We start from the raw sequence: 14,880 nt of genomic DNA on the forward strand, positions 1-14,880 counted from the left end.
TCGTACATATCACGTTCTTCTAAATGACTGAATGACTAACCTCCTCTTTCAGTTCACCGTTGGTGACCTCCAGATCTTGGTGGTTCTTGCAGGCTCTCTGCAGCTCTTTCCTAACGGATTCTAGTTCACTCAAGAATTTCTGTTCGGTTTTCCGCGATGCTTCTTTCGTGGTCTTCATTTCTTTTTCGATGTTCTTGTTTATTCTGCGAAGTTGCTCGACTTCACCCTGTTATAAAGTAACATCATTAAAGTTATGAGGCACGTGCATTTATATAAATAGATTATGGTATACAATGATATTAAAATTCAAGATAGGAGTAAATAGACACGACTAAAGGCAACTTGGACAGTTAGCGCTTCAATTTTTGACACTAACTGCCTAAGTTGCCTTTAGTCGTGTCTATTTATAGTTATATAATATCATTGATGGTTTATCGAATGTTAAGAACATACTTAAGTGTCGTAATGGTCGGCTAACTTTGTTTTATATCTCGATAGTTTAATCCGAACTCACTTGGCCTCAGATATAAAATACAAATAAAATGGCAAGTATTATATTAATTTTGTGAATTTATTGCGAGAATTTTTACCATCGGTTTGAATTCAAATTAAGTGAATTTAGTCAGAGAATTTAATACGAGAAGTTTTTCAATTCATACCATGTGGTTTGAATGAATTTCAAAAATTCAGTTCCCCAACAACCCTACCCAAAACACTAATCTAGTTATCACATATTATTACAAGTACCTGACTTACCTTAAACGCAGCTTCAAGAGATTTAAAAGCGGCCTCGGATTTCCTAAAGTCTGCCTCAGTTTTCGAGAGCGTGTTCTGAAGGTTTAGGTTCAAGCTCTTGTGCTTCTGCGAGTCCCGTTCAGATTTCTCGAGGGCTATCTTCAGTAACGAATCAGACTCTTCAAGTTCTCTGATCGTCTTCTTCAGGGGCTCGATGATTTTCTTGAATTGGTCCTTTTCATTTTGTAGTTTTTTAACCTGGAAATAAAATAAATACCTTTTAACCACTTAAATATGTTCAACAATCTTGCCTTTTTCTCATCATTATTTAAGTTGTCACTAATTTTTTTTTTAAATCGTGGAATAAACATTGAGGTATAGTACTAGAGTCGGCATCTCCAACAAAATGATTCCACACCTCATTGAAGTGCCGGCACTTCATTGCGTTTAGTACGTCTTAGACGTCGGCCTGAGTCAACATCTCGAAGTAGGCCATTTCCCGCCTCTCAATCTCTATCAGTCACTCAATTACGTTAAACAAACTAACAAAATGTATCATGATTGTCTTACCTGTCCCTTCAAGCAGCTCTCAGTCGCGTGCGCCTCCTCAATTTTCTTCTTGTAGCCGCCCTCCATCTCAGCCCACATGTCGTCGGCCTGAGTCAACATCTCGAGGTAGGCCGTTTCTCGCCTCTCGAGCTCGGCGACGCGCGCCTTTAACTCCTTTTCGACGAGGAGAAGCCCTTGGATTTGGCTCATTGTCGCTGGGTCCACGGGGAGCTGTTGACAGTAATATCTGTTTATAGCTGCATGGATTAATAAACAAGAAGTGTCTTGAACTGGTTAAGGCGTTTCTTCATTCGTACCTATATACTTTAAAGAACAACCCGATAACACAACTAGGTCAGGCAACGAATGCTCAAAAAAGGGTATAGAGGGAAATGCTAGGAACACAATTTTTTACTACGTAATTATTCGAGATATCTAAAAACTTGACTGAATCAAACTTGTTGCAAATTAATCAGCTTTCGTTTTATTTAAGTAATCATGTCGCGAAGACGCATAGTTTCCGAGATATCATCGACAAAACGATAAATGGGACCTTCAAACCCCACTTACCCCCTGGCTCAAGGGCTACGGCCGGGGACTTTTGATATGTTTGCCTCCTAACTGTCCAAACAAAGTTACTGAGCCAAAAATTGTGTTCCCTCTTTACCTTTTTATTGTTTGGCCATCAGAAGTATATTTATACCAAACTTTTCACAAGCCCTTGTGTATAAGGTATGTATTAGTGTTTAATACTCAATAGGAAACCACTTATTGTAGTAGTAATCAATTTGAAATAAAAAAGTAAAAACTCGAAAAACTACTTTCATATCATAATCCAAGGCTAATTGACAATAGATACAAACTCTAAGCGATGGCATAGTTATTGCATTTCACAAAAGCCAGATAATAAGATTTGCCACCATTGCCATAAAATCTAGAACTACACAGCTAATATCGAAAACGATTAGAGATAAATTTCCAATGCATTCGAGGAACTAAGCAATTAAGACTTATTTTATGACTGTTGCGATGTTAAATATAGGTCAACGTCTTTATTGCTTTCCGCGTAAGGCCGTGATTCGGATATCTAAAAGCATATTAAGAATGATGAAGTAGTTTGTACTAGATTCTTTCCTACGGTCTGATAACGATGGTACAATGAGATCATTTTCGACGAATATGATCTCGAAATCCGAGATTTGGAACTAGTGCGGTAATCGAAACAATGTTAGGTTAAATTATGTAAGTAAGCAGTTCAAGTTCGTTACTTTTACAATACAAACCATTTAAATCTTGATAGTGTAGAGAGTTTAACAAAAACTGTATTTCTTATGATTATTAATTTGTATATTTTCTGATTTTGTATATTTTTTGGCATATTTTATGCTATCGTACCTAATTAAATTAGTTTATTTGCAGGTACTTTAGTTTGCGGCTACGTTCGCTACTAAAACCCAATTCCAATGAAACGACCCGAACTACACGGACTAGTCCAGGGCTACATTTTTTTTATTCAATTTAAAATGTTGTAGTCTGAAATTAATTTAGAATTCACTCTCTTGATTTCTATAATGTTGCACTTTTTACATACAGTAAAAATGCGCCCCACGCTCTGGTTCTTTCCTGCTCCAACAAAGAATGGAATGGATGCAGGAACAAGGGAATGTCGCTAATGTTTTTGATACTTTTGGTCCGGGTCAATATCAGTCGGGGGAAATTTTGTGTTAGTTTTAGGATTCGTTTAACTGTAAAAACCGTTCTGTTTGTAAAAACCGTAAATTTTAAAGTAAATTACCTCCTCCTTCAGACTCTCTCCGTCAATCTTCTCCTTCAGCTCGGAGATCTTCCCCTCGATATGCTCACTCTTAGAACTGCAGCGACACTCCGCCGCTCTGATCTGCAACTTGGTGGAGTCTAGCTCCTCCTGCAGCTCTCTCACTTTAGCCTTTAGCGAGTTTGTCACTTTCTTCGTCTGGGTCTCTATCTCTCTCTTTTCCTTTAACAGTCTGAAAAAGAATATTGAAAGTTACTTTGTGACTTTTAACCCTTTGAACGCTACGCGTGTGTGTGGACTGTGTTCAAGTAAATATTTGGCGGTTAAAGGAAGTATGATAATTTTATAGCAAGACATTACTGGATTACAAGTACGTTTGGCAAATGTTTTGGAACAATACATACTTTTCGTTATTAAAGGTCGTTATTATCGATGATAATAAATCGTTCATTTATAATTATAACCCTTACGAGCTACAAATATCTTACCAACCGATTCTCCGGTTGAGCTTCCCCAGATGTAAAAAGAGTTTAGAAGATAATGGAAGATATTTCGTGTTTGCATGTTCACTTCACATTATTCGATTGAGCTGAAACTTCATATACCTATATATGAAAGTTGGGTGAAAATGCAATATTATGGTACCATCGAGCTGATCAGATGATAGACACAGGATCCAACCTATTTGTTAAAATGATCTCGAGTATTAGTTACCTGTTGAAAGCAAAACTACAGTCAGCGATAAAAACTTGTATCATAAGGGCCTGTTTCACAATATCCAAGTAAAGTCCTGAATAAGCTACTCGCCACTTATCTGACGAATAAAGTCATCATTGACGTTTTACAATCTTAAAATAAGCTTAACTGGTAAAAAACCGGCCAAGAGCATGTCGGGCCACGCTCAGTGTAGGGTTCCGTAGTTACTCTTCCGTCACAATAAGCTAAACTGAAGCTTAAAGTATAGTAAATTGTTAACCAAGGGATGAAACGGTACCTTTCACCCGAGTTAAACAAATAGGCAAATTTGCATAATCAGTACCTAATTAAAGTAAGTCTTTTACTATGAAGGGAAAACTTTTTGCGATAACTCAAAAACAGCTAAACTGATCATGTCCGCTATAGTTTTCATTTAATGTCTTTCTTAAGCTCTACTTCCACGATTTTTTTCATATTTTTTGGACCTATAGTTCAAAAGTTAGAGGGGGGGGACACATATTTTTTTTTCTTTCGGAGCGATTATCTCCGAATATATTCACTTTATCAAAAAATGTTTCTTGAAAACCCCTATTAGTTTTGAAAGACCTTTCCAACGATACCCCACACTCTAGGGTTGAAGCAAAAAAAAAAAATTCACCCCCACTTTACGTGTAGGGGAGGTACCCTAAAAAAAAAAATTTTTAGATTTTATTGTACGACTTTGTCGGCTTTATTGATTTATATATCCATGCCAAATTTCAGCTTTCTAGCACTAACGACCACGGAGCAAAGCCTCGGACAGACAGACAGACAGACAGACAGACGGACATGGCGAAACTATAAGGGTTCCTAGTTGACTACGGAACCCTAATAAAGAGCAAAGATTTGCAGGAAGTTTTATCTGGCAGTTAATTTATTTGTTAATTAGCTATCCAATACTTTACTATATAAAAATATAATATATAAAAAACATACTTAAAGACCATCTCCTGCATGTCCGCGACGCCCGGCAGATCGTCGTGCGGTAGCGTCACGTACTTGACCAGCGCGCCGCTCTTTTCGCTTTGCACTTGGTTGATCACAGCCCGCGTGTCTTTGCCGAAGGGGCACCGGCTTGCCAGCACACGCTGAGGACATAAACGATTGGGTAATATTAAGTGCAATATTTAAAACAATTTCATGGCTTGTACAGAGAGCTGCATAATGATTGAATTCAGTAATAACGTGGCCGTGCAATTTTGTGGGTTGATATACCTAACCTACACATATTGGGCCGAAGTATGTCAATACTTCTAACTGCATCCCTTAGATTGGTGTACGTTGGCCCGATATACCTTTATTCGATTTATTTGTGGGGGAAAATCTGAAAATAAATTAAATAGCTTTTGTACTGTACGAGATCGATTCGAAAAACAAATGTATATTCGTCAGATGACCACGTAGCTAGCGATCTCGGGTTCAAAATCCATTATGGTTAAATATTTGTGTGATAAGTATGAATATTTCAATATCTGTATCTCAATGATTTCTGTGCAGTTACCTATCTATTATCGTTTTGTATACCTACAAGCTTCACGTTTCTGGGTTACGTCGGTCGTGTCCTGGTGGTATTTATTATTTTTGCATTTATGCATAGAAACTGCTAAAAATATGATTAGGCAAAAACCTTGAAAAACATTTATTTTGGTAGGTAAGTATATAACACATATTATTATATCGACCGTGAGCGCTTCCTTAATATCATAATATGAATTAAAAATAAAATACTTCTCTTCCGATCACACAATTTACAAAAAATAATAGGCACCTGTTATTAATGTTATTATCTACAGGTAGGTACAGTCAGCGTCAAATATTTTGTAGCAACCAAAGTAGCCAAATAGTTCGGTACACCATATATTTAGTATGGTGTACCGAACTATTTGGACACCATGACTACTACAAAGTATTTGACGCTGACTGTACATACATACGTCATGAATTTGATTATTAAAATGTATACGGCTTAAATTCAAGTGCTACCTATAAAATGTCTGGAAGGCAGCCAAAAAGATTTAGGCCTTTAGGTAAGTTTTAACGAAGACGACGAAATTTTCAAATTCGAATAACGTACCTCTCTGCCAGGTGAAATGTAGGCGCCTAACGCATTAATGACGTTCCATGCGATCAAGGCTGGCACAGCCTTCTCCAGTTTACATAGCCTCGAGCGGAGCTCCTCCTAGAATAGATACGAAAAATTTGTTAACCTTTTGAACGCCAAGAACACCTCGTGCCCACCGCGCCATGGACAACGATAGGTGTTATGGCGGGTGCTGTCAACGTAACCTTCACATTTTCAAGTAAGTTACATTAGCTCGCTTACGCCCAAGTCCTTAGCATGTCAGTGACGTTTTTTATTTATAACGTCCTCTTACTACGCCATGTACCTTAATGATATTGGGTAAAATTAAATAAACCATACAATTGCAATACTTTATCATTATTCACAAAACTGCATATAAATAAGTTCTCACGTCCCTAGTTTCGCACTGTATCAAATTCACCCCCTCAGTTCTGTTATCAAATTAATAACCACGATCCGTTTAAAAAACTTCATAGACGCATAGAGCGACAGCACTTAAGTAATTAAAGGTAATCAATTCATCAGTACGTGAGTAGGATATAGCGATCTCCTCACTCGATCGATAATCCACTAATCAAACTGACCTGTACTCTTGCTGGCCTTGGCCGTTAAGTACCTATATTGTCCTCATTCCGTGAACAATGTAGGTACTGACCACTTTACCAAAGAATGTCGTTAGTACATTTGGTGTCGGCTCATTTCAAAGGCATTGTGTTTTAATTAGATTGTATCACTGTTTCAACCGCCATTGTTAATTGCTAAAGAAGGCTATAAATACTGGGACTGAAAACCCGTTATATTATTCTCCGCTTTATTGTCACGTTTAGGTGCAGAAACTAGCAGAATGAAAATCTTCATATGATATGGAAAAATAACTGGAAGAAAGAACGATGGAACACATCTTTTTCAGTCAAGTCAGTCCGTCTGCTCTTAAAAGTTCTTGTTACAAACATCTATATAGCGTTGTCTTACCAATCGCCTATTTGATTAGTAACCTACGCACATTTTACAGTAACCTTTTGAATTTTTTTGCTTAAGTATTATGGCAAGACCGAAGTTGAACCCACGTTTTTGGTAACTCACATATACGAAAGGTTAGCGTAATTGTGCCGATCAAGCTCATAGTTGTACAGGTTGTACTCTCATCTTATCTTATGATTTTCGGGGGCCCTTGCCACTTCTACCCATATGGATATTTTGTGCAATTACCCCCTAGTTGTACTATTTAAAGGCACCTGCCAAACGAGCAAATGGTTGTACTTCTCAGCGCACTCACCTGCTTGAGTTTCAATGCGCACTCGTTCCTGTTGAGCTCTGCCATCAGGCGCTCGGCCTGGGCTCGCGAACATTCTCGTTGCTCCGTCATATCGCGTAGTTGCGCCGAACAAAGCTCATAGTCCATCTCCAACCTGTACAATAAAACAACGTTTAAAAAAGTCGCAAATTAGTAAGCTATTAGTAATGGGCGACATTTTAGTGTAACGTACTTAAGTGTACAAAGTAAATGTAGTGTAGATGAAAAATTTTACGTACCGGAGGAGTTTGAGTATTACTTTTTGAGAACTATGCATACAGCATGCGTAATGTAGCACGCTTTGGCTCCCTTCGCTTACATTTACTTGCTTACATTTTACTCGTTCTTACCTAATGACAATGCGCACAGAGAGAACGAAAACTTGTAGCATGTCACATCGGATCTAGCTTGGCCCTATAAAATAGACTTCACACGCTAAATATACTCTTAAAACGATGCTTATAAATAGATAGCTAATTCAATTATTCATTATTCATCGAATAATCGATGAAATCATAGTTACAAAACGACCACATCGTTAAATTAGCTTAATGGAGCTTGACGCACGTTCAACACGTTGAGAAAGTGACGAATACATAAATGAACTCACTGCTGCCAGTGCAAACGGGTGTCATTTTCTATTTCTTCCAATTCACAACATTCCTCTTCGAGCCTCTCATACTTATCTTGAAGTTCTGAAAGTTGTAATTCGAGCTCCTGCAACAGAAAACAAAAACATCAAATACTTCAATAACGTTATTTCACTCATCATAAACACAAAACACAAAGATTTTTTTTATTCTAAAGATTATAACTTTTCACATCACGCAAAAATTTCTTACTAAATAAATATATATAATAGTACATTAGATCTATTTTTATTTTATGCCTCTACCCAATTAATTAATAATAGTATACTCGTATCTAGAAAGCATTTTATATACAACGCGTTACAGAATTTGTTCCTAGCTGAAATGATAGAATAATGATAAGATATAGTTACTTCACTTAGTTGATCTTAAAAGTTTCAAAGTGTTACTTACCTGTATCCTATTCTCTAATATGAACTCCGTCTGCAACCTCTGTGCAAGTTTAGCTTCTTTCACGTCCGGAGCCGCCTCGTATATAGAGATCTTTCCCTCCAAGAACTTCAGCCTCCTCTCGTAATACTGCTTATGTTTCTTTCCCAGCTTCACACACCTACACTCTAAACTATCGCCTTCTTCTTTACTATTAAGCGTCCTATTTCTAACTCCCTGTCTCTCTAACTTCTCCCTAATGCTATTCAGTCGTTGTATTTCTGTGTTAAGTTCGCCGGAGCATTCAAAACTGTCATTGACATCTGTTTGTGTGCTCCTCGTTTCAGTTTCGGCGCCCTCAAAAATGCCGCTTTCTTGTAAAACGTTGCTCGGCTTTCTTTCGTCACTACAAAGGCTTTCGAGGGACTCGCATTTATACCCTTTCTGCTGATATGGGGTGACTGTTGCGATTGCTTTTTGGATTTTTTGCGATGTGATATCGGTTTCCGGTTTCGATTTCAGGTCACATATTCTTTTTGGTTTGATCTGGAAGAGGAATTATAAATTTGGATTTTTTATTCTCAAACAAACATCACTGACGTTAGAATGTTAATGTCAATGTCAAATCATTTACTTTTAAACGGCTACCACTCTATAAATTAAACTACTACTATGAAGGATCGACCACACTGAAGCTTAACTGCTGCAACAATTTTGGAAAAAGTGTAAATCATACGAAGTGTATGATACACATAAAAATACACACCTGATAGCACTCATCCTCGCTAACAGAACTGCTCAATGCCTGAAGATTATACAGTAGCATCAGCACCTGCTCCAAGCAGTTCCTGTCTTCCACCGACCCAGCGTTCAAGATCATCTGTTCCAAATGCTCCTTCACCGGATTGCTCCTCAACGAGTCACTGGACTCGGAGGTGCGGTCGAGGATGTCCGCGAGGACCTGCGCCTTCGCGAAGTCTTCTTTAAAGTCGTCATGGGGGGTAGCGAGGTGGCGGCGTGGGTGGGGGGAGCTGGGAGCGGGTGATTTGTATCCGGAATCCATTCGCTTGAGCTCCGGGGACGCGGAGTCTTTGATGCGTGAGCCGGGGGACACGCAGCCTGAGTCGGAGTCCGTTAGGTTGTCCCTTGCCTGGGGAAGAAAGTTATTCATTCATGATTCAAATACGTAATAGGTTTAATACAAGTAGGGCATTTATAGGCTGTTTCACCCATTGATATCCAAATCGGATTAGGGTGGAGTATGGTTATTTAAATGCGACTAGCGTAGAGTGAGTGCACCCTTCACATACATTCAGTGCGACCGGGCATTTAAGACTAAGTTCGGTTTCACGAGCCATATACGAGCCAAATTGTAAAGGTCGCCGTTGTCGGATACGACATGGAGGACTATATATATAGGAAAGGACCCTCTAGCTACAAGACTATACTTTATGTCTAAGCTGATACTCATTCGCGTCAAGTCGGTCAAGTCATCGCTTGTTTCTACATATTAGGTTTTTTCCATGTTTTTTCTAGGTAAAATAAGATTGCTATTCATAAATAATTTCCATAGGCAAAGAAAGTATAGGTATACATGTTTACGAGAGAAAATATAAGTAAGTGTATAAATAAAATATCATTTTCATCTCGTTAAGAAACTGCATGGCGCCAATATAGTGAATAAATGTACAATACTAATAGTCACATCTGGTCGTTATCACAATGAAATACAGTGTATAAAGGCAAAAAAACTGGGTGGCACATTGCAACGTTGGGCTCCAGTTAGTCGCAGTTTCGAATGAAAATTGCCGGAACTATGGGACCTCGTATCGGAGCTCATTACCATGAAGATTTAGACGTCTCCGGCTTCTGCGCTGAGCAAATAAAATTGGTATATGCAAGATTAATTATTTAAGAGTAAATTCGCACTAGTACGAGTCGGACTTGCCCACCGAGTTCTTTTTATATATTTCAAACTATAGTTTTTAGATTTATTCCTATATTTGTAGTATGGTTTTAATTTTTTACTCGACACCTCCACGCGTTCCCAAGATAAAGGGTCTTGACAGACAGACAAAAGGATGGACGGACGGACAAATAAGTGATCCTATAAGGATTCCGTTTGTTTTTCCTTTTAAAGAACGGAACCCTAAAAAGAGTACATATAATATGAATAGCGCAAGGATAGTCCTACCTACCACAAAACTCAGGATATTGTTGAGATAGGTACGCGGTATTTTACAAGCTTATATTTAACTTGCCCTGTTAGTATGTACTGTATGTATGTTATTTTGTTAGTGTGGGTCAAATCTTAAAAGCTAAATTTGACTCCCTTTCCGATTTCCCATTGAGCTGAAATATTGCATACATATTGAAATCAAAATATTATGATGACATGGAGCTGATCCAATGATGGAGACAGGAGGTGGCCATTGGATTTCTGTGATAAAACAACACAAACGAATTGTTTGGGGTTGTTAGAATTATCTCGGTGAGTATTAGTTGCCTGTGGAAGAAATGTACAGTCAGTGATAAAAGCTTGTACCAAAAATTATTTTTTTCCAAATACTTATTATAAGTAAAACCGTATAACTATGAATTAATTTTTACGTGCAGTTCTTTTAAACGAATCACATTCACCGGCCCAAACACGGATATCCTGTATGTTGATCCGTACACTCAAGACGTTAAGTGTCCGGTTCCTGAGTACTGACGCGAATTCATAATAATAAGTTCCTTGTTTTTATGCGAGCAATCACTTATGAGTGATTCGGAAAAATCAGTCTCCATCGTCAAACGTAGTAAAACTGTCAATAACGTTTAATTTGTCATGATTCTATCGTAGACGTACGGTCCGTTCCCCAACTTAAGTAACCAAGTAGCCATACTAAGTTGTATAGAAAAGTGGATACTTATGTTAGGGAACCGACCGTACGTGGTCACTTGGTGTTCACTATTTGACTTTAAATCTTGCTCTGGATGTACCATTGACATATATCTAAGGAGGGGTCTTACCGGCAACAATAATGGAGTACAGCGGTGTCACGCGCATGAATTCGAGCCAATCGTGTTGTCTAACGCCACAACGCGATTAGTTGATGAGTTCGGATCACGCGCCCGATTGGTTGCAACTAGTTGCGTTAGACTACACGATTGGCTCGTATTCGTGAGTGACACTACTGAACAAGCACAGTTCTTAGTGCCCGTAAGGCCCGTCCTTATACACCGTGGGCTGATAAAACCCGACAAATTTTAAAGGTGTATTCTTGACCGCATTTAGAGACCAAAATGTGATACAAAGTTTCCTGAAATCGGTCTTGTTTTAGAGAAAATGACAATTTTTGTAAAAAATTGTTTCTGTAATAACTTAGTGAAAAACGCATTTTTGGCTGCGAAGCTGCCACTATGTGACTTGGTTTAGATATACCTGTTGGCAGACATAAAAGTTTTATAAGAAACTCGCGATTTTTAGTGTAAATAAAAAAAACTTTAGTTATTCGTTATAACTAATTACTAATTAGTTACAACGAATAACTAAAATTAGTTTTTATTTCGACAAGATGTAAGAAGAAATAAAGTGTCGTATGAAGAAAAAGCAAGAAAAAATTTGTTTTTTGTCTGATAAAAACATTTTATTTGCCGAATTTTCCCAAAACTTATATAACATTTTTTGATCCTCATGACTTCAGGAATGCGTTGTTAAAATCTGTCGGGTTTTACCAGCCCACGGTGTATATATGTCAATGCTGTCTACACTATTCCAGTCACGCTGGATTGGGCGAACTGAAATCAAAAAGTAGACTGGACTGGAATATTCCAGTTCCGGTTCAAATTATTCCAGGAACATTCCAGTTCTGAATTCAATCACTGGACTGGAATGCTAGTGGATAGTGTGAACTGGGCGTAAGGCGCCTCTAAACTAGATGGAAGGAGGATACAAGGTTGCTGGCAAAATATGTTATCTATAAATATAGGTATAAAGAACAGAGATATCCTGCCGTAAACGAAATAGGCTAATAATGATGATGATTATCCACGCACTGGATAAATATTTTTTCATTTTTTTTTCTTTTTATTAGAGAAACAACAGAAGTATGCGACAGGATAATAGGTTACATTGTTAATTTGTTAGGTACAAACAATATAGAGATGAACACTTACTTCCTTAAACGCTCTCACTAAAACATACATAAAATAAACGGACTTAACTAAACGGTATGTTAACATACAAGTTTACCAAGTGTTGTAGACCAAGCTTTGAACCCTATTTGCCTAGAAATTACTAACAGCTGCATGGCTAAAGGTACTGATGTACCATCGGTAGATCTACAAAGATGCAAAATTTATTTATTTATTTAAACTTTCCTAGAACTTTTTCAAAACTTTCCGGAACTGTGCAATAGAATGTGTGTTTCGAAACAAAATTCGCCGCGCAACAAAGCATTAGCTGAAGCCAAGGATACATTGATTAAGATGTGTAAAATCTAAGAAAGTTTCATGCTTGGAATTTGACAGGTAAACGAGATGGCGCTGTACAGCTCCATACATTTTGCGGTAACTCTGATTGCACACACACAGGCAACATATGGCACAGTACAGCGCCATCTGTTTTGGATAAAGACCACGTTTTTTCTTAGACTTTACCTCTCTGTTACAATCAATTCTCTTTGGCTAAAACTACTACTTATTAGTTTATTTGAGTACAAATTTTATAACAACCTTAACACGCCGACAAAGGACCGCTACAAGCGACATAATTATGAACCGCACCTACATTCGTCAACTGTGCCGTTTTCCTCATAAATACTAACTAATCGCAGATCTACCGATAAAACTTGTTCATTTGCGCACTTTACTCGCTCTACATGCCCTTCAGGTGAAGCGTTGAAAATGGAGTGCGAACACGAGGCTAGGAGCGGAACATGATGGCAATCTGTGTTCTATCTTAATTGCTATTTGGTAACTTAATGATCTAGACTCTAGACGACCTGTGAATTTGTTTATTAACTATGAGCAAACTCAGCTTAAAATTATTATTCATCAGATAAAATGGTCTGCAACTTGATGAACTGCATGATAAATCAAGTCCAAGTTAATGTAATATTCAAAATCATCGCTTAAAACTTCAAAATCTAACCCGGACCGCAACATATTTTGTGCTGTACATTACATTTACTTTAAGTAAACTCAAGTGGAAACGAACCGCGATGGTCATTTTATTTTAAAAACCCCTGAAGGACCCCTGAAGAAACTGATTGTTGACCCTGGTCTAACCTATCAGCTAAGGTACAGTCATGTCTGAAAACATCGACACGATCGAAGTGTCAAGACCCTTTACCTCGGGAACACGTGGAGGTATCGAATTTAAATTAAAACCATATACTCAGGTCTACAGCCCCATGTAAAACTTAGTAACTTAACGTAAAAAAGAGATATGGCCGCAAGAAACGTATATTTTTGGCACTCTCAAGGGAATCAAAATAATTAGGGTACTTCCCGTCGACGTAGAACTATAAAATTTGACAAGTAATACCATCTTACACTATAGATGCAGAAAAAAATCTGAAAGGTATTTTGTAAAGAATATCAAAATTAATAAAAGTTAAATTTGTACAGAACGAGTCGGGCGAGTCCGACTCACACTTGGCCGGTTTTTTTTTCGATTTGCGGCGATTTTGTTCTACTGTTTTCAAAAAGTAAAGAGAGCTTTTCCGAACGGGTCCACTGAAAACCTCCTTTACCTATTTTTTTTTTCATACACAGTGCACTACACTTTAGATAATTATATGCAAAATATAAAATTAAGTTTGATTAGATTCCATCTTAGATTAGAAATACTGCCAGCATAACGTTACTAAATATATTAGGTAAATCTACGTGCGTTCAACCATGTATGAACATGCATGTAATATGCGCGTATAAAATGCCGTTTACGTTGCCTACAATTAAAAGTAAGGTTAGCAGGAAGAGACGGGGACGGGCTGGCCCTTATTAGATGACTGAGTTTCTTCATAATTATACATAATGAGTTCGATTGATTTAAAACGTCTTTTATATTACAAGATGGCCATAGGAAGGACTATCAAACAACGAAAGCCCATAATGGACATAGGCGAAGATCGATATCAAAAAGATAAAAATAGACGACTCTGTCTGTCAGATGAAGACCCTATACGAATGAGGACTCGTGCTTCAATAGTCGAATTTAAGGCATCTATATTTTACAAGACTGTACGTGTCTTTATGTTCGTCTATGCTTGGAAGAATTAACAAAACGATTAAAAAATCATTGATTGTGAATTACATGGTGTATGAGAATTGTAAAAATAAAAGAAAATAAAGGTGAAGATGGCATTTTCTACTACAAGAACCTCAATAAAACATCATTTCATGGTTCAACACTTTTACCCCACATAAACCCCAGTTTCCCAAGAACTTGATGACTCAATGGGCGATAAATCAATATGCGAAGTCTATAATTTAAAACAATAAACAGGTGAACTGCGATAAATCTACTAATTTATATTGTTGCCATCCCAGTGCACAAGATAATTTGTTTTGCGAAAATCTTTAACATCCCTTTATTCATAATAAATTAACTTTAACGCGTTATAAAGTACGACCTACGAGTAAATCAAGACGGCAAAAACGATATTTAATGAATCATTTTATCGATTTCGATCAATTTCAA

The 14,880-nt window shown here is 37.5% G+C and overlaps 1 protein-coding gene across 2 annotated transcripts in view; it reads right to left on the reverse strand.

Moving 5' to 3' along the window:
- Window positions 1–14,880, reverse strand: part of LOC133522694 (axoneme-associated protein mst101(2)-like) — a 255,262-nt gene that overhangs the window by 5,115 nt on the left and 235,267 nt on the right. For both annotated transcript variants that reach the window (XM_061858106.1, XM_061858107.1), the window contains 10 exons: window positions 8,956–9,339; window positions 8,214–8,735; window positions 7,781–7,887; window positions 7,153–7,285; window positions 5,868–5,972; window positions 4,730–4,881; window positions 3,080–3,290; window positions 1,306–1,515; window positions 757–993; window positions 41–226 (listed from right to left, as the gene is read on the reverse strand). In XM_061858106.1, the coding sequence (XP_061714090.1) occupies window positions 41–226; window positions 757–993; window positions 1,306–1,515; window positions 3,080–3,290; window positions 4,730–4,881; window positions 5,868–5,972; window positions 7,153–7,285; window positions 7,781–7,887; window positions 8,214–8,735; window positions 8,956–9,339 (2,247 nt within the window). The remainder of the gene's footprint in view (window positions 1–40; window positions 227–756; window positions 994–1,305; window positions 1,516–3,079; window positions 3,291–4,729; window positions 4,882–5,867; window positions 5,973–7,152; window positions 7,286–7,780; window positions 7,888–8,213; window positions 8,736–8,955; window positions 9,340–14,880) is intronic.

Source organism: Cydia pomonella, chromosome 11 (genome assembly GCF_033807575.1).
Source record: "Cydia pomonella isolate Wapato2018A chromosome 11, ilCydPomo1, whole genome shotgun sequence".
NCBI lineage: Eukaryota > Metazoa > Arthropoda > Insecta > Lepidoptera > Tortricidae > Cydia > Cydia pomonella.